A 27,038-nucleotide genomic window follows, 5' to 3' on the forward strand; every position below is an offset into this window, starting at 1 on the left:
AAACCCCTAAACGAGCCCCAAATACACTCCCCTTAACGAGCCCCAAATACCACCCCCCTCCCCCACAACCATCCATGCTCCATGCCAAAATAACACTCCTTCCCTTCAATCTCAAAAACTGCAACTGCACTCCAAGCAAAAGTTTTAAGACAAAGAAAAACTCTCCGACTCACAACTGAGGGGGGCAGGTAGGGGGTGCTGTGAATATAATATCTCTCCTCATTGGCTAGTCCAGATCATCGTTATGGCGATAGAAGTTTGGGTGGTTTAGAGCTGCAGTGGCACCCTATTCCCTATACAGTGCACTACTTTTGACCAGAGTCCTATGGACCCTGCGATAGACTAGCGTCCTGTCCAGGGTTTGTACTTGTATATCAAGCTGCCTCGCCGCTACAGAAACAGGAGATGGGCTCCTGACCTACGGGCCATTCCGGCTCGGACAAGGCTACCATGAGCCCTGGTCAAAAGAAGTGCACTATATAGGTAATAGGGTGCCATTTGGGACCACATCAATGTACAATGAGGGCCCCGGCTGCGTAGCTAACAGAGCTGTCCTGCCAGTTCCTGCACTGGGACGACTGGGCATAGTTCAGGAAGGAGAAGTTCATCTCTGTTCCACTCTTCCTCAGCTCAGACACGGCCTGGAAAACACAATCAATCAAGTAAGTAAGACAGGCATCACGTGACACGGGAGCAGTCAGACAGGCATCACGTGACACGGGAGCAGTCAGACAGGCATCACGTGACACGGGAGCAGTCAGACAGGCATCACGTGACACTGGAGCAGTCAGACAGGCATCACGTGACACGGGAGCAGTCAGACAGGCATGCCGACACAGACCTTTGTGCAAGAATACCTGTTTAACTAACAGAAGGTGTACTGTAGATGTCAGATTATCGTACGACTGAGGCTATACTGATATGCTCGCTGTTGTACCCGTATGCTCGCTGTTGTACCCGTTACGACTCACGTTTAGCAGCACTCCAATAGGATGACGGCCACAGATGGTGTTGTGGTATTTCTTCAAGTAGTTGGTGAAGGACATGGGGTCCAGTGTTTCTATAATGCCCATACCCTGTCTGAGACTATATAACCCTGGAGAGACAAGACTGAGGGGTTTAGAACCCAGTCTGATATGGTTAACTAGAACCCTAGGGGTTTAACAGTCCTATATAACCCTGGAGAGACAGAGAGGGGTTTAGAACCCAGTCTGATATGGTTAACTATATAACCCTAACCCTAGAGAGACAAGAGAGGGGTTTAGAACCCAGTCTGATATGGTTAACTATATAACCCTAACCCTGGAGAGACAAGAGAGAGGGGTTTAGAACCCAGTCTGATGGTTAACCCTAACCCTGGAGAGACAAGAGAGAGGGGTTTAGAACCCAGTCTGATATGGTTAACTAACCCTAACCCTGGAGAGACAAGAGAGAGGGGTTTAGAACCCAGTCTGATATGGTTAACTATATAACCCTAACCCTGGAGAGACAAGAGAGAGGGGTTTAGAACCCAGTCTGATATGGTTAACTATATAACCCTAACCCTGGAGAGACAAGAGAGAGGGGTTTAGAACGCAGTCTGATACAGTAAACTATATAACCCTTAGAGAGACGAGAGAGGGGTTTAGAACCCAGTCTGATATGGTTAACTATATAACCCTAACCCTGGAGAGACAAGAGAGAGGGGTTTAGAACCCAGTCTGATATGGTTAACTATATAACCCTAACCCTGGAGAGACAAGAGAGAGGGGTTTAGAACCCAGTCTGATACGGTTAACTATATAACCCTAACCCTGGAGAGACAAGAGAGAGGGGTTTAGAACCCAGTCTGATACGGTTAACTATATAACCCTAACCCTGGAGAGAAAAGAGAGAGGGGTTTAGAACCCAGTCTGATATGGTTAACTATATAACCCTAACCCTGGAGAGACAAGAGAGAGGGGTTTAGAACCCAGTCTGATATGGTTAACTATATAACCCTAACCCTAGAGAGACGAGAGAGAGGGGTTTAGAACCAAGTCTGATACGGGTAACTATATAACCCTAAACCTGGAGAGACAAGAGAGGGGTTTAGAACCCAGTCTGATAACCCTAACCCTGGAGAGACAAGAGAGAGGGGTTTAGAACCCAGTCTGATATGGTTAACTATATAACCCTAACCCTGGAGAGACAAGAGAGAGGGGTTTAGAACCCAGTCTGATATGGTTAACTATATAACCCTAACCCTGGAGAGACAAGAGAGAGGGGTTTAGAACCCAGTCTGATATGGTTAACTATATAACCCTAACCCTGGAGAGACAAGAGAGAGGGGTTTAGAACCCAGTCTGATATGGTTAACTATATAACCCTAACCCTAGAGAGATGAGAGAGGGGTTTAGAACCCAGTCTGATATGGTTAACTATATAACCCTAACCCTGGAGAGAAAAGAGAGAGGGGTTTAGAACCCAGTCTGATATGGTTAACTATATAACCCTAACCCTGGAGAGACAAGAGAGAGGGGTTTAGAACCCAGTCTGATATGGTTAACTATATAACCCTAACCCTGGAGAGACAAGAGAGAGGGGTTTAGAACCCAGTCTGATATAGTTAACTATATAACCCTAACCCTGGAGAGAGGTGGTGATGTCTTAACTATATACATGGAAGGAGAGGGGTTTCATGTTACAACTTGGTAGGAACTGAATATCAAAATGTGTTAACCATTTTATCAAGGTGTTCAATGGATCTGTGGATCTCTCCTTGAGCCTCGTCATAGTACGTGTAGCGGAACCGTTGGCCTGTGGGAAGGAGGTAAATATATTAAAGTCAGGCCCAACCGTGAAGGAGAGGGTTTTTCAAGGAGACAGAACCATTGTTTCTATATTTAGAACCCCTTTCACAAGATTGTCTCGAACCAAACTGTGCTGGCTTTTCATCCCACCTGTCCTGAACCAAACTGTGCTGGCTTTTCATCCCACCTGTCCTGAACCAACCTGTGCTGGCTTTTCATCTCACTTGTCCTGAACCAAACTGTGCTGGCTTTTCATCTCACTTGTCCTGAACCAAACTGTGCTGGCTTTTCATCTCACTTGTCCTGAACCAAAACTGTGCTGGCTTTTCATCTCACTTGTCCTGAACCAAACTGTGCTGGCTTTTCATCTCACCTGTCCTGCTGGCTTTTTTCATCTCACTTTCCTGAACCACTTGTCCTGAACCAAACTGTGCTGGCTTTTCATCTCACCTGTCCTGAACCAAACTGTGCTGGCTTTTCATCTCACCTGTCCTGAACCAAACTGTGCTGGCTTTTCATCTCACCTGTCCTCAAACTGTGCTGGTCCTGAACCAAACTGTGCTGGCTTTTCATCTCACTTGTCCTGAACCAAATCACTTGTCCTCACTTGTCCTGAACCAAACTGTGCTGGCTTTTCATCTCACCTGTCCTGAACCAAACTGTGCTGGCTTTTCATCTCACCTGTCCTGAACCAAACTGTGCTGGCTTTTCATCTCACTTGTCCTGAACCAAACTGTGCTGGCTTTTCATCTCACTTGTCCTGAACCAAACTGTGCTGGCTTTTCATCTGTCCTGAACCAAAAATCTCACCTGTCCTGAACCAAACTGTGCTGGTGTCCTGGCTTTTCATCTTTTCAAACTGTGCTGGCTTTTCATATCACTTGTCCTGAACCAAACTGTGCTGGCTTTTCATATCACTTGTCCTGAACCAAACTGTGCAGGCTTTTCTTTCACATGGTCTTCCCAGCACAGTTCCAGCAACTACGATGAATGGATGTATAACCAGACTAGCGCAACTCAGTAGTGTGAACAGGGTATAATATATTGATCTCTACCAGTCCTGTTCAGTACGTACCCCAGTGGCAGAAGTCAGAGGAGATGATGAACAAGTTGGAGGGATCAGCCAGATACCTGCTGAGCAGTTTCCCATAATCCTGTTCTTTAGACTCACTGAGGGCTCCAACCAGCACCGGGACAATGCTGAGCTCATCTTTATGACTGCAGTAGGAACCAGAGACAAGTCATTACAAGTCTGTATGGGTGTGGTGCACTGGGCAGTTACCTGACCGAGATGGTAGAAGCTGTTACAGGGACTGAACACATGTAAACCAACCGAAGGTATCTGTATTAAACCCAACCTAATTAAACCCACCTAATTAAACACTCAAACAGGAAGGATCTGTCTTATTTCTGTAGATTTTCACGACATGATCAAAAGTATGTGGACACGTGCTCATTGAACATTTCATTCCAAAATCATTTTGGTTCTAGAGTGTCTCCCCTTTGAAGAGGGGGATGATCGAAGCTGCTTTCCAATCTTTGGGGATCTCAGACGATACGAAAGAGGTTGACCAGGCTAGTAAATAGGGGTTGCAACAATTTCAACAGATCATTTTAGAAAGAAAGGGTCCAGATTGTCTAGCCCGGCTGATTTGTAGGGGTCCAGATTTTGCAGCTCTTTCAGAACATCAGCTATCTGGATTTGGGTGAAGGAGAAATGGGGGAGGTTTGGGCAAGTTGCTGTTGGGGGTGCAGTGCTGTTGACCAGGGTAGGGTTAGCCAAGTGGAAAGCATGGCCAGCCGTAGAAAAATGTTTATTGAAATTCTCAATTATAGTTGATTTATTGGTGGTGACAGTGTTTCCTAGCCTCAGTGTAGTGGGCAGCTGGGAGGAGGTGCTCTTATTCTCCATGGACTTTACAGTGTCCCAGAACTTTTTTGAGTTGGTACTACAGGATGCAAATTTCTGTTTGAAAAATCTAGCATTAGCTTTCCTAACTGACTGTGTATATTGGTTCCCAACTTCCCTGAAAAGTTGCATATCACAGGGGCTATTTGATGCGAATGCAGAAAGCCACAGGATGTTTTTGTGCTGGTTAAGGACAGTGAGGTCTGGGGTGAACCAAGGACTATATCTATTCCTAGTTCTAATTTTTTGGAATGGAGCATGCTTATTTAAGATGGTGAGGAAAGCACTTTTAAAGAATAACCAGGCATCCTCTACTGACGGAATGAGGTCAATATCCTTTCAGGATGCCAGGTCGATTAGAAAGGCCTGCTCGCTGAAGTGTTTCAGAGAGTGTTTGACAGTGATGAGGGGTGGTCGTTCAACCTCAGACCCATTACGGATGCAGGCGATGAGGCAGTGATCGCTGAGATCTTGGTTGAAAACAGCAGAGGTGTATTTGGAGGGCAGGTTGGTTAGGATGATATCTACGGAGGGTGTCCGTGTTTATGAATTTGGGGTTGTACATGGTAGGTTCGTTGATAATTTGTGTGAGATTGAGGGCATCAAGCTTAGATTGTAGGATGGCCGGGGTATTAAGCATGTTCCAGTTTAGGTCACCTAACATCACGAGCTCTGAAGATAGATGGGGGCAATCAATTCACATATGGTGTCCAGAGCACAGCTGGGGGCAGAGGGTGGTCTATAGCAAGCGGCAATGGTGAGAGACTTGTTTCTGGAAAGGTGGATTTTTAAAAGTAGAAGCTCAAATTGTTTGGGTACAGACCTGGATAGTAGACAGAACTCTGCAGGCTAACTCCACCACCTTTGGCAGTTCCATCTTGTCAGAAAATGTTATAGTTAGGGATGGAAATTTCAGGGTTTTTGGTGGTCTTCCTAAGCCAGGATTCAGACACGGCTAAGACATCAGGGTTGGCAGAGAGTGGTAAAGCAGTGAATAAAACAAAAACTTAGGGAGGAGGCTTCTGATGTTAACATGCATGAAACCAAGGGCTTTTACAGTTACAGAAGTTAACAAATGAGAGCGGCTGGGGAATAGGAGTGGAGCTAGGCACTGCAGGGCCTGGATTAACCTCTACATCACCAGAGGAACAGAGGAGGAGTAGGATAAGGGTACGGATAAAGGCTATAAGAACTGGTCGTCTAGTAGGTTTGGAACAGAGAGTTAAAGGAGCAGGTTTCTGGGCGCGGTAGAATAGATTCAAGGCATAATGTACAGACAAAAGGTATGGTAGGATGTGAGTACATTGGAGGTAAACCTAGGCATTGAGTGATGATGAGAGAGATATTAATATGGAGTTAGTCAAGAACATTAGGGAGGTCTGATGTTGGGCGATTAGGCCTGGCTCACAGTCAGAGGCTCCAATTCATCCCAAAGTTGTTTGATGGGTTTAAGGTCAGAGCTCTGTGCAGGACAGTCAAGTGTACACCCGTCAGCAACATTTGTGGCTGAAAAATCCACTAATTTGAAGGCGTGTCCACATACTTTTGGCCATGTTGTGTATTCCTGATAAAAGGTGTGTGTGTGTTCATATAGTGGGCCTATTAATTGAGCATGCAGACCTTACTTCATTAGTAAACGCCATAGTAAAGACTCAAACCATCCTGGAACTGGGGGGCGCTTAACAAAATGTCAAGACAAACCAGTCATGAATCCCTGCTGGCTTCCACCACCACCCCTCCCAGGCAGACAGGCTAGGTCTGTAGAGCCTCTCAGTCCTCTGTTACTGTACTCTCTACTGATGGATGGCTTAGTGATTATTGAAGCAGACGTTTGACAGGTCCTTTTTTCTTTATAGCTGCAGTGTGTTAGTCTGTCTTACCTCTCCATGGCTTTAGCAGTGTAAGGCAGATGCATTTCAATGCTGTGCTCATCCTCGTCTGTCTGAAGACTCATCCTCTCAAACATCCCAGTCTTCCAGAGGTCAGCGTAGACTAGAGGGAGGTGAGGATTCAATATACAGGAGGTCAGTATAGACTAGAGGGAGGTGAGGATTCAATATACAGGAGGTCAGCATAGACTAGAGGGAGGTGAGGATTCAATATACAGGAGGTCAACATAGACTAGAGGGAGGTGAGGATTCAATATACAGGAGGTCAACAGACTAGAGGGAGGTGAGGATTCAATATACAGGAGGTCAACATAGACTAGAGGGAGGTGAGGATTCAATATACAGGAGGTCAGCAAAGACTAGAGGGAGGTGAGGATTCAATATACAGGAGGTCAACAGACTAGAGGGAGGTGAGGATTCAATATACAGGAGGTCAGCATAGACTAGAGGGAGGTGAGGATTCAATATACAGGAGGTCAACAGACTAGAGGGAGGTGAGGATTCAATATACAGGAGGTCAACATAGACTAGAGGGAGGTGAGGATTCAATATAGACAGGGAGGATTCAATATACAGGAGGTCAACATAGACTAGAGGGAGGTGAGGATTCAATATACAGGAGGTCAACATAGACTAGAGGGAGGTGAGGATTCAATATACAGGAGGTCAGCATAGACTAGAGGGAGGTGAGGATTCAATATACAGGAGGTCAGCAAAGACAGGAGGATTCAGTCAAAGACTAGAGGGAGGTGAGGATTCAATATACAGGAGGTCAACAGACTAGAGGGAGGTGAGGATTCAATATACAGGAGGTCAACAGACTAGAGGGAGGTGAGGATTCAATATACAGGAGGTCAACATAGACTAGAGGGAGGTGAGGATTCAATATACAGGAGGTCAACATAGACTAGAGGGAGGTGAGGATTCAATATACAGGAGGTCAACATAGACTAGAGGGAGGTGAGGATTCAATATACAGGAGGTCAACATAGACTAGAGGGAGGTGAGGATTCAATATACAGGAGGTCAACATAGACTAGAGGGAGGTGAGGATTCAATATACAGGAGGTCAACGTAGACTAGAGGGAGGTGAGGATTCAATATACAGGAGGTCAGTATAGACTAGAGGGAGGTGAGGATTCAATATACAGGAGGTCAACGTAGACTAGAGGGAGGTGAGGATTCAATATACAGGACATCAACGTAGACTAGAGGGAGGTGAGGATTCAATATACAGGAGGTCAGCATAGACTAGAGGGAGGTGAGGATTCAATATACAGGAGGTCAGCATAGACTAGAGGGAGGTGAGGATTCAATATACAGGAGGTCAACATAGACTAGAGGGAGGTGAGGATTCAATATACAGGAGGTCAACATAGACTAGAGGGAGGTGAGGATTCAATATACAGGAGGTCAGACTAGAGGGAGGTGAGGATTCAATATACAGGAGGTCAGTATAGACTAGAGGGAGGTGAGGATTCAATATACAGGAGGTCAACAGACTAGAGGGAGGTGAGGATTCAATATACAGGAGGTCAGCATAGACTAGAGGGAGGTGAGGATTCAATATACAGGAGGTCAACATAGACTAGAGGGAGGTGAGGATTCAATATACAGGAGGTCAACGTAGACTAGAGGGAGGTGAGGATTCAATATACACATATTCATTATTACTGGCCATGTGAGGTTTGAATTAGCATATTACAACGAGTCATTAGTTTAGACACTAGGGGTATAACCAGTGTGGACCTGGGTTCAGTCCACACTGTGAACACAAATGAATACATACGCTGCCTTGTACGCCACGACTACACTGATCATAAATACAGTGTAGACATTGTTCATGTTGAAAATGACTATTGTAGATGGAAACTGCTGATTTTTAATGGAATATCTACATAGGCGCACAGAGGCCCATTATCAGCAACCATCACTCCTGTGTTCCAATGACACGTTGTGTTAGCTAAACCAAGATTATCATTTCAAACAGGCTAATTGATCATTAGAAAACCCTTTTGCAATTATGTTAGCACAGCTGAAAACTGTTGTATTTTAGACTAGTTGAGTATCTGGAGCATCAGCATTTGTGGGTTCAATTACAGGCTCAAAATGGTCAGAAACTCCTCAGTCTATTCTTGTTCTGAGAAATGAAGGCTATTCCATGCGAGAAATTGCCAAGAAACTGAAGATCTCGTACAACGCTGTGTCCTACTCCCTTCACAGAACAGCGCAAACTGGCCCTAACCAGAATAGAAAGAGGAGTGGGATGCCCCGGTGCACTACTGAGCAAGAGGACATGTAGATTAGTGTCTAGTTTGAGAAACGGATGCCTCACAAGTCCTCAACTGGCAGCTTCATTAAATAGTACCTGAAAAAACACCAGTCTCAATGTCAACAGTGAAGAGACGACTCGGATACTGGCCTGATCAATTTTATGTTATTTAAAAGAATGGACCATTTTCCCCTTCCACTTTTCATAAAAATAAGGAGACATTTCTAAGTGACCCCAAACTTTTGAACGGTAGTGTATTCAAACAAAACACTGTACTACACTATTAGGTCAACAGTACATCTAAGCTGAGAAAACATTCCAGGCTATTCCGTTAAAACAACTAGAGCTGACACAGTCGTTGTAATCAAATCTTAAACTGGTACATTTCAAACTGTCTTTTTGTGAGGTGCAGCCGGGATGTAGTTCTGTACCATGGTGAGTGGTCGGGTTGATAAACCAGGAGGATTCTCCATCATCTATTTAAATCTCCAGTTTGGGAACATTTTGGGTTCCCAGTAGATTACAACGGCGATGGACAGAAAGTTGTGGATACGCTCAACCAGAATAGCCTGCGCAGCTGCCGACACCTCCAACACGTTGACACATTTGGGACGACATCACCCCCCCAGTATCCTTCCACAGGAGCAAGACGGAAACACAAAAATGACACACCATCTCCCCTCTGCAACCAAGCAGCCCTTCACAGCCAATTCTGACCAGGCCAAAGAAATTAGAAGATCGATAGCTATGTTTATAGCCGCAGATATGCGTCCACTCTCAGTGGGTGAGAAGAATAGGAGTTTCGGTATCTCGTTAAAGTACTCGAGCCACGTTACGAACTTCCCTCCCCCATCCATTTCAGCAAACAGGAAGTACCTGCTCTATAGAAGAATGCTAAGTTGTCATGGAATTGGCCAATTTACCCTGTGTTGGGCTTACTACAGATGGATGGACCTCAATGGGGTACAGAGAGGTACTTCACATTACCCTGGAGAGTGGGATGTGAGAAGTAGCATGGTACAGACCTCTTTACGAGAGTAACAAGTGTACATCTTTTTGTCTCTGTAAGGAAAACTTTACAACCTATGCACATGCATAATTGCATTTTATTTCAGTGTTGTTGATGAGTAATCGTGTCTTCACAATCAGGAATACCAACACTTTGTATTTTCTTAAACTAAAATGAACTACAGTAACTTTTGGAATTTAATTTTCCCGCTGTACCGAAACAGAACCGCGTTCCCAAAACCGCGATCCCAAAACATACCCGGGCCGCGATCCCAAAACCACAACACATACCCCGGGCCGCGACCACAATACATACCCCGGGCCGCGACCACAATACATACCCCGGGCCGCGATCCCAATACATACCCCGGGCCGCGATCCACAATACATACCCCGGGCCGCGATCCCAATACATACCCCGGGCCGCGATCCACAATACATACCCCGGGCCGCGATCCACAATACATACCCCGGGCCGCGACCACAATACATACCCCGGGCCGCGATCCACAATACATACCCCGGGCCGCGATCCCAAAACCACAATACATACCCCGGGCCGCGATCCCAAAACCACAATACATACCCCGGGCCGCGATCCCAAAACCACAATACATACCCCGGGCCGCGATCCCAAAACCACAATACATACCCCGTGCCGCGATCCCAAAACATACCCCGTGCCGCGATCCCAAAACCACAATACATACACCGGGCCGCGATCCCAAAACCACAATACATACCCGGGCCTACTAGACACACTGCAGCTTGTTTGGCAGCGTCAGTCAGATGGTTGGGTCCACTGAGGACATTTACGCCCACCCAGCCCCCCCCTACACATGTCAAGCTTCACCGTTTAAAACAAAATACACAGAAACATCAAAACAGGGTTATTTGGAAAATTAGAAAATTACCCTTCTGGTCAATCCAGAGATTGCCGAGTGGTGTTTTTAAACCTCAGCAGAGGACAGGGCACAGAATAGAATGTATGTATGAATGAATGAATGAATGAATGTATGTATGTATGTACCTACCATTCTGGTCAATCCTGAGATCGTAGAGAGGTGTTTTATAAACCTCAGCAGAGGACAGGGCACAGCGGGACAGAGGAACATGGTGAGACGGGCCCAAGATGAACACCCTGCGACTACAGGGGGAAGAGAGGAGTCCGTCACCTCACTCTGTCACCTTTACCTCCCTGACTCACATTAGCATAGCAGCTCAGTGGACCCAGTCATCGGGCCATTAGTAGCCTCGGCCCAGCAGGCTTCGCTCACGTCGCTCACGTAGTTCCAAGGTGAGGCTGTGACAGAGGCTAGGCCAATACTGCTAACTACTCTCTGTCTGAGGTAACTAAGGGGCAGATAGTTCCTTCAGGGTGAAACAGGGCAGGCAGATCTAAGGTTTGATAAGGAGGGAAAATGTAGAAACGAAGAAAAAAAAAAAACAATACATTTAAAACAGCTAAAATTTCGATATAATATTATTATACTTTACACGGAAATTAATTTGGTTACTGACAAAAGCTGTTCCGTTAAGAAAGTTCCCTGGACATTTTTAACGTAACTAAACGAGACGTGGTAAATGACTTACGTGACAGAAGGGTCTATTTGTTTGTAGGCGTGTGCAGCACAAGCACCACAGTAGGAATATCCAGCATGCCTGAAAACACAAATGTCTGTTAGGAGGAAATGACATCATGGCAGGCCAGACACCATTACAACAACACAAAACATGACATCCTTTGAGGATGTTCGACCTCCCCCCCATCAACACGTACACATTTTAGTCCTTCATGCACCGTTATCAAATCATATTTAGGAGTGACTCTTGATGACCAAGACGAGGCCGTGACTGAGATATTATAATCATCAGGGTGCTTACGGTGCTATGATGGCTCTAGCGGGGCTGATCGTGGATTGTGCTTGAGACAACCAACCTTCTAGTTGTGTATTTAGCTGGGAGCCTGCAGAAAGGGAAGAGGGGGAAACAAGTTAAAGAGAATTACACTTCATACGAAACAGAAATTAGTCTTCTGCTGTAGCCAACCACACTTATACAGCGCCTTCAGAAAGTATTCACACCCCTGGACCTTTCCCACATTTTGTTGCGTTACAGCCTGAATTTAAAATGGATTACATTGAGATTGTGTCGATGGCTTACACACAATACCCCATAATGTCAAAGTCTAATTGTTTCATATATAACACACACAAACTCAGCAAAAAAAAAAGAAGAAATGCCCCCTTTTCAGGACCCTGTCTTTCAAAGATAATTCGTGAAAATCCAAATAACTTCACAGATCTTCATTGTAAAGGGTTTAACACTGTTTTCCCAGGCTTGTTCAATGAACCATAAACAATTAATGAACATGCACCTGTGGAACGGTTGTTAAGACACTAACAGCTTACAGACGGTAGGCAATTAAGGTCACAGTTATGAAAACTTAGGACACTAGAGGCCTTTCTACTGACTCTGATAAAACACCAAAAGAAAGATGGCCAGGGTCCCTGCTCATCTGCGTGAACAGGCATGTTGCAAGGAGGCATGAAGACTGCAGATGTGGCCAGGGCAATAAATTGCAATGTCCGTACTATGGGACGCCGAAGACAGCGCTACAGGGAGACAGGACGGACAGCTGATCGTCCTCGCAGTGGCAGGCCACGTGTAACAACACCTGCACAGGATCGGTACATCGGAACATCACACCTGCGGGATTGGTGAAGGATGCATCAACAACTGCCCGAGTTACACCAGGAAAGCACAATCTCTCCATCAGAGCTCAGACTGTCCGCAATAGGCTCAGAGAGGCTGGACTGAGGGCTTGTAGGCCTGTTGGAAGGCAGGTCCTCACCAGACATCACCGGCAACAACTTCACCTATGGGCACAAACACACCGTCGCTGGACCAGACAGGACTGGCAAAAAGTGCTCTTCGCTGACGAGTGGTGGTCTTGTATACCAGGGGTGATGGTCGGATTCACGTTTATCGTCGAAGGAATGAGCGTTACACCGAGGCCTGTACTCTGGAGCGGGATCGATTTGGAGGTGGAGGGTCCGTCATGGTCTGGGGCGGTGTGTCACAGCATCATCGGACTGAGCTTGTTGTCATTCCAGGCGATCTCAACGTTGTGCGTTACAGGGAAGACATCCTCCTCCCTTCCGGCATGACCCTCCAGCATAACAATGCCACCAGCCATACTGCTCGTTCTGTGTGAGATTTGCTGCAAGACAGGAATGTCAGTGTTCTGCCATGGCCAGCGAAGAACCCGGATCTCAATCTCATTGAGCACGTCTGTGACCTGAATGTGCAAATAGAGATACTGGGGTGCAAAAGGAACAAAATTGTTTTTTTACAATATGGGGATGAGGGAGTTGGATGGGCTATGTACAGGTGCAGTGATCTGTGAGCTGCTCTGACAGCTGAAGCTTAAAGTTACTGAGGGTGATATGAGTCTCCAACTTCAGTGATTATTGCAATTCATTCCAGTCATTGGCAGCAGAGAACAGGAAGGAAAGGCGGCCAAAGGAGGAATAGGCTTTGGGGATGACCAGTGAGATATACCCGCTGGAGCGTGTGCTACGGGTAGGTGCCGCTATGGTGACCAGTGATCTGAGATAAGGCAGGGCTTTACCTAGCAAAGACTTATAGATGACCATGAGCCAGTGGCTTTGGTGACAAATATGAAGCGAGGGCCAGAATACAGGTCGCAGTGGTGGGTAGTATATGGGGTTTTGGTGACAAAACAGATGGCACTGTGATAAACTGCATCCAATTTGTTGAGTAGAGTGTTGGAGGCTATTTTGCAAATGACATCAAAGAAGTCAAGGATCGGTAGGATAGTCAGTTTTACGAGGGTGTGTTTGGCAGCATGAGCGAAGGATGCTTGTTGCGAAATGGAAAGCCGATTCTAGATTTAATTTTGGATTGGAGATGCTTAAAGCGTCTGGAAGGAGAGTTTACAGTCTAACCAGACACCCAGGTATTTCTAATTGTCCACGTACTCTAAGTCAGAACAGTCCTGAGTAGTGATGCTGGACGGGCGAGCAGGTGCGGGCAGCGATCGGTTGAAGAGCATATATTTAGTTTTACTTGCATTTAAAAGGAGTTGGAGGCCACGGGGGGAGAGTTGTATGGCATTGAAGCTCGTCTGGAGGTTAGTTAACACAGTGTCCCAAGGGCCAGAAGTATACAGAATGGTGTCGTCTGCGTATAGGTGTATCAGAGAATTACCAGCAGCAAGAGCGACATCATTGATGTATACAGAGAAAAGAGTTGCCTGAGAATTGAACCTTGTGGCACCCCCATAGAGACTGCCAGAGGTCCGGACAACAGGCCCTCCGATTTGACACACTGAACTCTATCAGAGAAGTAGTTGGATGAAACAGGCGAGGCAGTCATTTGAGAAACCAAGGCTGTTGAGTCTGCCGATAAGAATGTGGTAATTGACAAAGTCGAAAGCCTTGGCCAGGTCGATGAATACGGCTGCAGTACAATCTTTTATCGATGGCGGTTATGATGTCGTTTAGGACCTTGAGCGTGGCTGAGGTGCACCCATGACCAGCTCTGAAACCAGATTGCATAGCAGAGAAGGTACGGTGGGATTCTAAACGGTCGGTGATCTGTTTGTTCACTTGGCTTTCGAAGACCTTAGAAAGACAGGATAGGATAGATATAGGTCTGTAACAGTTTGGGTCTAGAGTGTCTCCCCCTTTGAAGAGGGGGATGACCGCGGCAGCTTTCCAATCTTTGGGGATCTCAGACGAAACGAAAGAGGTTGAACAGGCTGGTAAATAGGGGTTGCAACAATTTCGGCAGATAATTTTTAGAAAGAGAGGGTCCAGATTGTCTAGCCCGGCTGATTTGTAGAGATCCAGATTTTGCAACTCTTTCAGAACATCAGCTATCTGGATTTGGGTGAAGGAGAAATGGAGGAGGTTTGGGAAAGTTGCTGTGGAGGGGTGCAGGGCTGTTGACCGGGGTAGGGGTAGCCAGGTGGAAAGCATGGCCTGCTGTAGAAAAATTCTTATTGAAATGCTAAATTATTGTGGATTTATCAGTGGTGAGTGTTTCCTAGCCTCAGTGCAGTGGGCAGCTGGGAGGAGGTGCTCTTATTCTCCATGGGCTTTAGTGTCCCAGAACTTTTTCGAGTTTGTGCTACAGGATGCAATTTCTGTTTGAAAAAGCTAGCCTTCACTTTGCTTTCCTAACTGCCTGTATATATTTGTTCCTAACTTACCTGAAAAGTTGCATATTGCGGGGGCCTAATCCAAGCTTATAATTATAAAAGGCTAATTGATCATTAGAAAACCCTTTTGCAATTATGTTAGCACAGCTGAAAACTGTTGTGCTGATTAAAGAAGCAATAAAACTGGCCTTCTTTAGACTAGTTGAGTATCTGGAGCTACAGTTGGTTCAATTACAGGCTCAAAATGTCCAGAAACTTGGTCAGTCTATTCTTGTTCTGAGAAATGAAGGATATTCCATGTGAGAAATTGCCAAGAAACTGAAGATCTCGTACAACGCTGTGTACTACTCCCTTTACAGAACAGCGCAAACTGGCTCTAACCAGAATAGAAAGAGGAGTGGGAGGACCCCGTGCACAACTGAGCAAGAGGACAAGTAGATTAGTGTCTAGTTTGAGAAACGGACGCCTCACAAGTCCTCAACTGACAGCTTCATTAAATAGTACCCACAAAACACCAGTCTCAACGTCAACAGTGAAGAGGCGACTCCTATATGCTGGTCTTCTAGGCAGAGTTGCAAAGAAAAGGCCATATCTCAGACTGGCCAATAAAAAGAAAAGATTAGGATGGACAAAAGAACAGACACTTGACAGAGGAACTCTGCCTGTAATAATACCACTGTAATTACATGTTTAATATGATTTTTGAATGACCATGTCATCTCTGTACCCCACACATCCAATTATATGTAAGGTCCCTCAGTCGAGCAGTGAATTTCAAACACAGACAACCACAAAGACCAGGGACGTTTTCCAATTCCTAACAAATAAACTCCAACTCTACCCGTTGGTATTTGGGTAAAAAAGAAAAGGAAAAAAAGGCAGACATTGAACACCCCGTTGAGCTGAAGTTTTTAATTACACTTTGGATGGTGTATCAATACACCCAGTCACTAACAAAGATAACTGCGTTGCCAGAGAGGAAGGAAACTTCTCAGGGATTTCACCATGAGGCAAATGGTGACTTTTAAAACAGTTATAGAATTTAATGGGTTGTGATAGGAGAAAACTGAGGATGGATCAACAACATTGTATAGTTACTCCACAAACCGAATCTAATTTACAGAGTGAAAAGGAAGCCTGTATCCAATACAAATATTCCACAAGGAACTAAAGTAATACTGCAAAAAAGTTGTGTTTGGGACAAATCAAATACAACACATTACAGAGTACCACACTCCATATTTTCAAGCATTGTGGTGGCTGCACCATGTTATGGGTATGCTTGTAATCGTTAAGGACTGGGGAGTTTTTCCAGGATTAACAGAAATGGAATGAAGCTAAGCACAGGCAAAATCCTAGAGGAAAAGCTGGTTCAGTCTGCTTTCCACCAGACACCGGGAGATGAATTCACCTTTCAACAGGATATTAACCTGAAACACAAGGCCACATCTACACTGGAGTTGCTTAGCATGAAGACAGTGAATGTTCGAGTGGCTGAGTAACAGTTGACTTAAATCGACTTGAAAATGACTGTCCAGCAATGATCAACAACCAATTTGACAGAGCTTTTGAGCATTTCACGGGCAAATGTTGCACAATTCAGAGTGGAAAGCTCTTACAGACTTACCCAGAAAGACTCAAAGTTGTAATCGTTACCAAAGGTTATTTTACAAAGTATTGACCCAGGGGTGTGAATATTTATGAGATATTTCATAGGCAATAAAAAGTCCTAAAATTTCTAAAAACACGTTTTCACTATCATTATGGGGTACTGTTTGTAGACGGTTAAGGGAGAGAGAAAAAAAAAATGTCTTCCTTTTTAAAATTCAGGCTGTAAACACATTTACAGGAGGTCAAGAAGTCTGAAGGCACTGTAACCGTTAGCTAGCTAACTAACGACTCTATTTAGAGTCCGCTCTCATCAATATCCGCAGCGGCATCAACGTCAAGTTCAGCACCAAGAACTAACGCAAGTCACCTCTCGATCACCTCACCTGGCGAGCAAATAAATACACTGGAACTACGCATAGTCAAGTGTTCTGTTGGGCGAGTCTACAATTCAACTGCAACTTCTGCTGTCGTCGTTTCTGTATTATTTCTGAGCATGGAATCGCTTAGCTGATTGGTTCATGTAAGGCTTGAATTGGAGAAAAGGGGGTATTCGTAAAAGGGTATGGTGTGGGTGACTGACTGGTGTCTGTTGGACGTGAGTATTGTGTGTGAAGGTCAGTCAGTACGCATTATATATTGACATGAGGGGGGAGGGGGGTGGATATAGTGCCTTGTTTGAGTGTGTATTGATAGGGACAAAGCAGTCAAATGTTGGCTACTGTGTACAGACTAACCCTGCTGCTGATAACACCAGCTTTAGTAGCACATGGTTTATTGTATGGTTACACATCCTCACGGTCAGTCTTCATGGTCTTTCCAGGACAAACATCTGCAAGAGGGCGACTATAGAATGCTTATTACTAGCTGTTGTGTACAGGGCATTCAGAAAGTATTCAGACCCCTTCACATGTGTGTTACAGCCTTATTCTAAAATGGATTAAATAGATCCCCCCCCCAATCTGAACACATCAATCTGAACAGGCCAATACAACAATGACTACTACCACTGGTATGCCATCCAGGCCTGGAGTTTGGTATACTACCACTGGTATGCCATCCAGGCCTGGAGTTTGGTATACTACCACTGGTATGCCATCCAGGCCTGGAGTTTGGTATACTACCACTGGTATGCCATCCAGACCTGGAGTTTGGTATACTACCACTGGTATGCCATCCAGACCTGGAGTTTGGTATACTACCACTGGTATGCCATCCAGGCCTGGAGTTTGGTATACTACCACATGACCTGGAGTTTGGTATACTACCACTGGTATGCCATCCAGGCCTGGAGTTTGGTATACTACCACTGGTGCCATGCCATCCAGCCATCCAGACCTGGAGTTTGGTATACTACCACTGGTATGCCATCCAGACCTGGAGTTTGGTATACTACCACTGGTATGCCATCCAGGCCTGGAGTTTGGTATACTACCACTGGTATGCCATCCAGGCCTGGAGTTTGGTATACTACCACTGGTGGAGTTTGCCATCCAGGCCTGGAGTTTGGTATACTACCACTGGTATGCCACCCAGGCCATCCAGACCTGGAGTTTGGTATACTACCACTGGTATGCCATCCAGACCATCCAGGCCTGGAGTTTGGTATACTACCACTGGTGTGCCATCCAGACCCATACCAGTATGCCATCCAGACCTGGAGTTTGGTATACTACCACTGGTATGCCATCCAGCCCTGGAGTTTTCCCAGACTTAAAGGCTTTAATCGCGTCAAGCAGTTCCTCCTCTGTAATTCGTCCTTCACATGAGTCTTTCCGTACAGATGTTCATTTTACATTATTAAATAGAACACAAATCCTTACAATTAACTTTGGTTAGTGGAGATAGAGACTGAAACATACAAGTACTTTGGTTAGTGGAGATAGAGACTGAAACGAAAACATATGTTTACAAGTACTCTGCTTCCTCTTTCAAAAATTAGTTCGGTGAATCATGGGTGACTCATTTTATCCAGTTCACTTTATTTAAAAAAAATAATATATTACCCATGATCTTTCTTGAATAAGTTCCTCCATTCCTTTTTGTTTCTCCTCTTAACTTATTCTCTGCCTCTATGGTTCAGTTTTTATTGCTGTCTAACTCTTAGTCCCCCTATTTGCATCGTTAATATAAACCCGACCTAAAATGCTTTTTTTTTTAAAGACGAGCACGGAATTGCATGGCCTCTAAAAGCACATTTTAAAAAAGGGTCCCATACAATAAGGAGGATCTGCTATACCTAGACAGAATAGTTTGGGAGAAATATATTTTCGCCACCCCAGTCCTTTATCCACAACTTAAATCTAAACAGATATGATATCCCTTCTCTTTTAGCCAGATAAATACTGATAGTATTTTCTGCTAAGCCATTACAATTATAACTGGCTAAACTTATTTCACCATAACGAGATGCCAAAGTTTCAATTATATTTATCATAATATGAGTGTCCATTTTGCTGTACCAAGATATTTGCACTGCTATTAAGTAAACCTCCAATTGTTCTCCACTATACCACCCGCTAAACCCCCCTAATCCCATATTGGGTTGTCGTCCCAGTGACAGCCTCCCCACCCACCCACCTGGATCCTACAATCGTACTGCTAAATCAAAACGATGCAGGGAGTTGGTGTATCATTTAATCTTGTATTTCTTGGCAAGCAAACATGATTCAATAAAACCGTAGATTAGTCTGTCAATAAAGCAAATAAGTAGACATGGGTTTGTATTCAAGACAGAGTTTATTTCCTCTGGAGACCAAGGTGAGTTTACACAGCAGTATGCAGGAACGATTATGACATATACACACACATATATACACACACACACACACACACACATATATATATACACACACACACACACACATATATACACACACACACACACAGTAGAAGAAAAATATACTACTAACACCTATACTAAAGACTAGAGTTCCAAAGGGAATACTGGCATGTACGCTAGCAGTCAGGAAGCAAGTTCAGGAAGTGAAACGTTAAATAAATGAATAGAAATCATAATACAAAACAAGAAACAAGAACAACGCACAGACTTGAAACAATGATGCCTGGGGAAGGAACCAACGGGAGTGACATATATAGGGAAGGAACCAAAGGGAGTGACAGATATAGGGAAGGAGCCAAAGGGAGTGACAGATATAGGGAAGGAACCAAAGGGAGTGACAGATATAGGGAAGGAACCAAAGGGAGTGACAGATATAGGGAAGGAACCAAAGGGAGTGACAGATATAGGGAAGGAACCAAAGGGAGTGACAGATATAGGGAAGGAACCAAAGGGAGTGACAGATATAGGGAAGGAACCAAAGGGAGTGACATATATAGGGAAGGAACCAAAGGGAGTGACATATATAGGGAAGGAACCAAAGGGAGTGACATATATAGGGAAGGAACCAAAGGGAGTGACATATATAGGGAAGGAACCAAAGGGAGTGACATATATAGGGAAGGAACCAAAGGGAGTGACATATATAGGGAAGGAACCAAAGGGAGTGACATATATAGGGAAGGAACCAAAGGGAGGGACATATATAGGGAAGGAACCAAAGGGAGTGACATATATGACAGAAGGAAACCAAAGGGAGTGACATATATAGGGAAGGAACCAAAGGGAGTGACATATATAGGGAAGGAACCAAAGGGAGTGACATATATAGGGAAGGAACCAAAGGGAGTGACATATATAGGGAAGGAACCAAAGGGAGTGACAGATATAGGGAAGGAACCAAAGGGAGTGACAGATATAGGGAAGGAGCCAAAGGGAGTGACAGATATAGGGAAGGAACCAAAGGGAGTGACATATATAGGGAAGGAACCAAAGGGAGTGACATATATAGGGGAAGGAACCAAAGGGAGTGACAGATATAGGGAAGGAACCAAAGGGAGTGACATATATAGGGAAGGAACCAAAGGGAGTGACAGATATAGGGAAGGAACCAAAGGGAGTGACATATATAGGGAAGGAACCAAAGGGAGTGACAGATATAGGGAAGGAACCAAAGGGAGTGACAGATATAGGGAAGGAACCAAAGGGAGTGACAGATATAGGGAAGGAACCAAAGGGAGTGACATATATAGGGAAGGAACCAAAGGGAGTGACATCAATAGGGAAGGAACCAAAGGGAGTGACATATAGGGAAGGAAGCCAAAGGGAGTGACATATATAGGGAAGGAACCAAAGGGAGTGACATATATAGGGAAGGAACCAAAGGGAGTGACATATATAGGGAAGGAGCCAAAGGGAGTGACATATATAGGGAAGGAACCAAAGGGAGTGACATATATAGGGAAGGAACCAAAGGGAGTGACATATATAGGGAAGGAGCCAAAGGGAGTGACATATATAGGGAAGGAACCAAAGGGAGTGACATATATAGGGAAGGAACCAAAGGGAGTGACATATATAGGGAAGGAACCAAAGGGAGTGACAGATATAGGGAAGGAGCCAAAGGGAGTGACAGATATAGGGAAGGAGCCAAAGGGAGTGACAGATATAGGGAAGGAACCAAAGGAGGTGATAGGGAAGGAACCAAAGGGAGTGTCCCATATAGGGAAGGAACCAAAGGGAGTGACAGAATAAAGAACCCACCTGACCACAGATATAGGGAAGGAACCCACCTGAACCAAAGGGAGTGACAGATATAGGGAAGAACCCACCTAGGGAAGGAACCAAAGGGAGTGACGGAATAAAGACCAAACCTGACACGGATATAGGGAAGGAGCCACAGATATGAGCCAAACGGAATAAAGACCCACCTGAGGGAAGGAGCCCAGGGGAAAAAAGACAGATATAGGGAAGGAGCCCACGGAATAAAGACCCAAGGGAGTGACCACGGAATAAAGACCGTTGGAAGGAATAAAGACCCACTGACCAAGGGAGTGAATAAAGACCCACTGACCACGGAATAAAGACCGTTGGAATAAAGACCCACTGACCACGGAACAAAGACCCACCTGACCACAGGTAACAAAGTGATGGAGTCCAAGTGTCCCACTGACCACGGAACAAAGACCCACCTGACCACGGAATAAAGACCCACCTGACCACGGAATAAAGACCCACCTGACCACGGAATAAAGACCCACCTGACCACGGAATAAAGACCCCTGACCACGGAACAAAGACCCACTGACCACGGAATAAAGGCCGTTGGAATAAAGACCCACCTGACCACGGAATAAAGACCCACCTGACCACGGAATAAAGACCCACCTGACCACGGAATAAAGACCCACCTGACCACGGAATAAAGGCCCCACCTGACCACGGAATAAAGCCCCACCTGACCACGGAATAAAGCCCCACCTGACCACGGAATAAAGACCCACCTGACCACGGAATAAAGACCCACCTGACCACGGAATAAAGACCCACCTGACCACGGAATAAAGACCCACCTGACCACGGAATAAAGACCCACCTGACCACGGAATAAAGACCCACCTGTTGGAATAAAGACCCACTGACCACGGAATAAAGACCCACCTGACCACGGAATAAAGACCTGTTGGAATAAAGACCCACCTGACCACGGAATAAAGACCCACCTGACCACGGAATAAAGACCCATGACCACGGAATAAAGACCCACCTGACCACAGAATAAAGACCCACCTGACCACGGAATAAAGACCCCCTGACCACGGAATAAAGACCCACCTGACCACGGAATAAAGACCATGGAATAAAGACCCACTGACCACGGAATAAAGACCCACCTGACCACGGAATAAAGGCCCCCACCTGACCACGGAATAAAGACCCACCGACCACGGAATAAAGACCCACCGACCACGGAATAAAGACCCACCTGACCACGGAATAAAGACCCACCTGACCACGGAATAAAGACCCACCTGACCACGGAATAAAGACCCACCTGACCACGGAATAAAGACCCACCGACCACGGAATAAAGACCCACTGACCACGGAATAAAGACCCACTGACCACGGAATAAAGACCCACCGACCACGGAATAAAGACCCACTGACCACGGAATAAAGACCGTTGGAATAAAGACCCACTGACCACGGAACAAAGACCCACCTGACCACGGAATAAAGACCATGGAACAAAGACCCACTGACCACGGAACAAAGACCCACTGACCACGGAATAAAGACCCCACCTGACCACGGAATAAAGCCCCACCTGACCACGGAATAAAGGCCCCACCTGACCACGGAATAAAGGCCCCACCTGACCACGGAATAAAGGCCCCACCTGACCACGGAATAAAGGCCCCACCTGACCACGGAATAAAGACCCACCTGACCACGGAATAAAGACCCACCTGACCACGGAATAAAGCCCCACCTGACCACGGAATAAAGACCCACCTGACCACGGAATAAAGACCCACCTGACCACGGAATAAAGACCCACCTGACCATGGAATAAAGACCCACCTGACCACGGAATAAAGACCCACCTGACCACGGAATAAAGACCCACTGACCACGGAATAAAGACCCACTGACCACGGAACAAAGACCCACTGACCACGGAATAAAGACCGTTGGAATAAAGACCCACCGACCACGGAATAAAGACCCACCGACCACGGAATAAAGACCCACCGACCACGGAATAAAGACCTACTGACCACGGAATAAAGACCGTTGGAATAAAGACCCACTGACCACGGAATAAAGACCCACTGACCACGGAATAAAGACCTACTGACCACAGAATAAAGACCGTTGGAATAAAGACCCACTGACCATGGAATAAAGACCATGGAATAGAGACCGTGATGACTTATGTGAGGAGCTCTACCCCACACGGGTCAGTATAACAAACGGTGATTTGATGTGTACCGGCATGATGTTACGGAGCTATAGGACTGAGGAGTGTGTGTTTCCACACTCTTGCCCTATAGGGCACAGCTTTAGTCTGTATGCAACAGCGCGCTGGTTTACAGGGAGAAGAGAATTCCCCTACCCAAGAATAGTAAAGTACTGGTTCTAACAGCCGACCAATCAGCTTGCTGCCAACTCTTATCAAACTTCTGGAGAAATGTAAATAAATAAATGGTGTTCAACCAGATGCAATGTAAACAAATTGACAGACTTACAGAATGCACTGCACTGACATAGACCGATGATTGGTTGAAATACATCGATAATAGAATTGTGGGATCTATAGTGTTAGATTTCAGTGCAGCCTTTGATGTTATTGACTATAACCGGTAGGGATGAGATCTGGAAGTTAAAGGACGACATGCTGCTCACTTAGCGAGTAACAGATTTCATCTGCTACACTAATCCCTTCAAGATCTAGCAAGGTTAGTCATCAAAATAGAAAATAGTGCGGTTTGGTGACCCACGCTTGTGTGATGGGTTACTTGGCCGAGACCTGAAGACGTGTTGGCTAGACAAGTCTCTTGCAAGAGTACTCATTATAAAAGGGGTAATGTGACTGACTGGGTTAAGACGGTTAGCCTACTGAGCTAAAGCCTAGGCATTGATTCTGTCTCTTTTGAGGTCAAAGGGTACCTGGTTCACACCCAGTCAGTCAGTCACAAGATCAAGATGAATTAGGGAGTGTTATGGGGCTATGACAGGGCTATTCACACTCCATTATAACGTGTCTATAGAGGGGAACAGAAGGCTAAGAGAGTCTTTCAGAAATGGGATCATAACAGCGGATAGGCAAACGGTTCAAACGCTAGAGCCAATGTCATTGGAAGAAAATAAATTACACTTTGAGAAACTTGAAATTATAGTTTGAAACTCGATACAAATAATGCATGTAATATTTACCATATTGAAACTGAATAATTATTGAATTTCAAAATGTAATTAGACATTTAAAAACTGAATGCAATATTAATTCAATTCAGTTTCAAACCATGAAATACAAGTTACATTTATGATTTAAATTAGAAAATTTGTGCATTTCCAAACTATTACATTAAAATTCAATATCCAAATTAAAAAATATTGAATTCAAATGCAGTTTCTTTTGGCACTGAAATTGCTCCATAGGGGGCTCTGTGTTGAAGCCACAGTGCCTCCATCTTGGTACTCCCTCACCATTGTGTTGAAGCCACAGTGTCTCGATCTTGGAACTCCCTCACCATTGTGTTGAAGCCACTGTGCCTCCATCTTTGTACTCCCTCACCATTGTGTTGAAGCCACAGTGCCTCCATCTTGGTACACCTCCTATTGTAAAAAATATTTTTGGAAGCTATAGAAATGAATTCATGAATGTCTACATTCGTTTTATATATTATATTACAGACAGATTAATGCATGTTTGTAACATGTGAGCTCAACAAAAAAATAGAAAACATGTAAAAACATTTTCCTGGAGTATAATTTTAGATTATTAATGCTACTGTCCCTACTACAACAAAAATACTTAAATATATGAGATTTTGTCCTTGAAACACTATAGAATTCCATCCATTCCTATGGAGGACTGCTCCTACTGGGGGTGCCAATATGGTGGACTGGTGGTTCAAAGCCTCTCACTGGCCAATACGTAATATCAGCAATCTAAGGTTTATATGACCAGGCCATTTCATCTCGCCAGGACAGAAAAAAGAAAAATTTGCAGGTTTTGTTGCTCTCAACCAACGGAGAGAGCACGGTTTGTCCTTTCCTTCCTCCTTCTGCTATCCTCCTCAATTAGTCAACTAGCTAGCAACCCATCTATACTGAACAAAAATATAAATGCAACATATAAAGTGTTGGTTTCATGAGCTGAAATAAAGGATCTCAAATGTTCCATATGCACAAAAAGCTTATTTAGCTCAAATTGTGCACATGTTTGTTGACATCCATGTTAGTGAGCATTTCTCCTTTGCCAAGATAATCAATCCACCTGACAGGTGTGGCATATCAAGAAGTTGATTAAATAACATGATCATTTCACAGGTGCACCTTGCGCTGGGGGTGATAAAAGACCACTAAAGTGTGCAGTTATGTCAGTGCCACAGATGTCTCCAGTTGAGGGAGCGTGTAATTGACATGCTGACTGCAGGATTGTCCACCAGAGCTGTTGCCAGAGAATGTAATGTTAATTTCTCTACCATAAGCCGCTGATTTTAGAGAATTTGGCTGTATGTCCAACCGCAGACCACATGTAACCACGCCAGCCAGCATCTGAGACCATGAAAGCTGATGAAACTGAGTAGTATTTCTGTGCTCCTTTACCAGTCATGTGAAATCCATAGATTAGGACATAAATTTATTTATTTCAATTGACTGATTTCCGTATATGAAGTGTAACTCTGTAAAATAATTTACAGGACACCAGCCCAGAGAGACTAGTCTGCAGCTAGGTAGGCTTGCTATAGTAACCCTGCTAACTAGGTACTACCCCTCACAACAGCCCCTGAAAGACAGGTCAGCTAGCTAGCTTGGTTAGCTAACCCTGATAGCAACTTCACTGGAAAACAACCCAAACATTACCTAGACCAGTCTGCTCGCTAGCTAGGTTAGCTAACCCTGCTAGCAACCCCCCTGGACAACAACCCAAACATTACCTAGACCAGTCTGCTAGCTAGCTAGGTTAGCTAACCCAGCTAGCAACCCAGAGACCAGTCTGCTCGCTAGCTAGGTTAGCTAACCCAGCTAGCAACCCCCCTGGACAACAACCCAAACATTACAGAGACCAGTCTGCTCGCTAGCTAGGTTAGATAACCCTGCTAGCAACCCCCCTGGACAACAGCCCAAACATTACAGAGACCAGTCTTGGTTAGCTAACCCAGCTAGCAACCCCCCTGGACAACAGCCCAAACATTACAGAGACCAGTCTGCTAGCTAGCTAGGTTAGATAACCCTGCTAGCAACTTCCCTGGTCTCTGGCCCATTCCCCCGGTTCGGTTCTATACCTGAGGCGGCGTACCAACTGCCAGCGTGACTTGCTTCTCTGCACACTGTTCGGTTGGACATCTTAACTCCGGAGCTGCCAATCTTGGTAAACTGGAACCTTGTCAGGTAGAAAAAGTAAAAACTCCGGGAGTGGGGGGAGGGATAGAGGAAAAACAACTGGCCAGATAGAAACCACCAACAAAAACAAAACGTCGACTAAGACAAAGAAGGAATGCAAAAAAAAAAAAAAAAAAAAAAAAAATAGGAAGTTAGCCAGCCAGCTAACGTTAGATAAAAAAAAATGCTGAGAAGAGTGCTTCTATTTGATAGTTAGCCAGCAGACTACTTTAAAATACAATACTTTTAAACGATAATTACGGATGAACAAAATCTCAATGCAGTGTTGTCAGTTGGTTGTCATAAATAACACCCTTTGACTTGACTAAAACCGGTATGACATAAATCGGGATAGCTAGTAGCTCACTGTGCATCAGATTCTTTTAACGCCTGCTGCTTTCGTTAGATCCGACTCCAAGTAAATAACAACCAGCCA

At 45.0% G+C, this 27,038-nt stretch overlaps 1 protein-coding gene and 1 long non-coding RNA gene across 2 annotated transcripts; both read right to left on the reverse strand.

The window, feature by feature from the left end:
* On the reverse strand, positions 1 to 27,005 carry memo1 (mediator of cell motility 1). Its single transcript, XM_042305672.1, has 9 exons — positions 26,506 to 27,005; positions 11,734 to 11,815; positions 11,443 to 11,511; positions 10,884 to 10,996; positions 6,561 to 6,672; positions 3,847 to 3,989; positions 2,702 to 2,778; positions 972 to 1,076; positions 1 to 641 (listed from the first exon to the last, which is right to left on the reverse strand). Exons 1-9 carry the CDS (start codon positions 26,564 to 26,566, stop codon positions 510 to 512), a joined length of 894 nt encoding a protein of 297 aa, XP_042161606.1. The 5' UTR covers positions 26,567 to 27,005; the 3' UTR covers positions 1 to 509.
* Positions 3,084 to 3,554, reverse strand: LOC121840721. Its single transcript, XR_006079854.1, has 3 exons — positions 3,379 to 3,554; positions 3,185 to 3,295; positions 3,084 to 3,144 (listed from the first exon to the last, which is right to left on the reverse strand). It is a non-coding gene; the product is annotated as an uncharacterized LOC121840721 (long non-coding RNA).
* Positions 27,006 to 27,038: the final 33 nt, after the last annotated feature.

This window comes from Oncorhynchus tshawytscha, linkage group LG24 (genome assembly GCF_018296145.1).
Source record: "Oncorhynchus tshawytscha isolate Ot180627B linkage group LG24, Otsh_v2.0, whole genome shotgun sequence".
Lineage (NCBI taxonomy): Eukaryota > Metazoa > Chordata > Actinopteri > Salmoniformes > Salmonidae > Oncorhynchus > Oncorhynchus tshawytscha.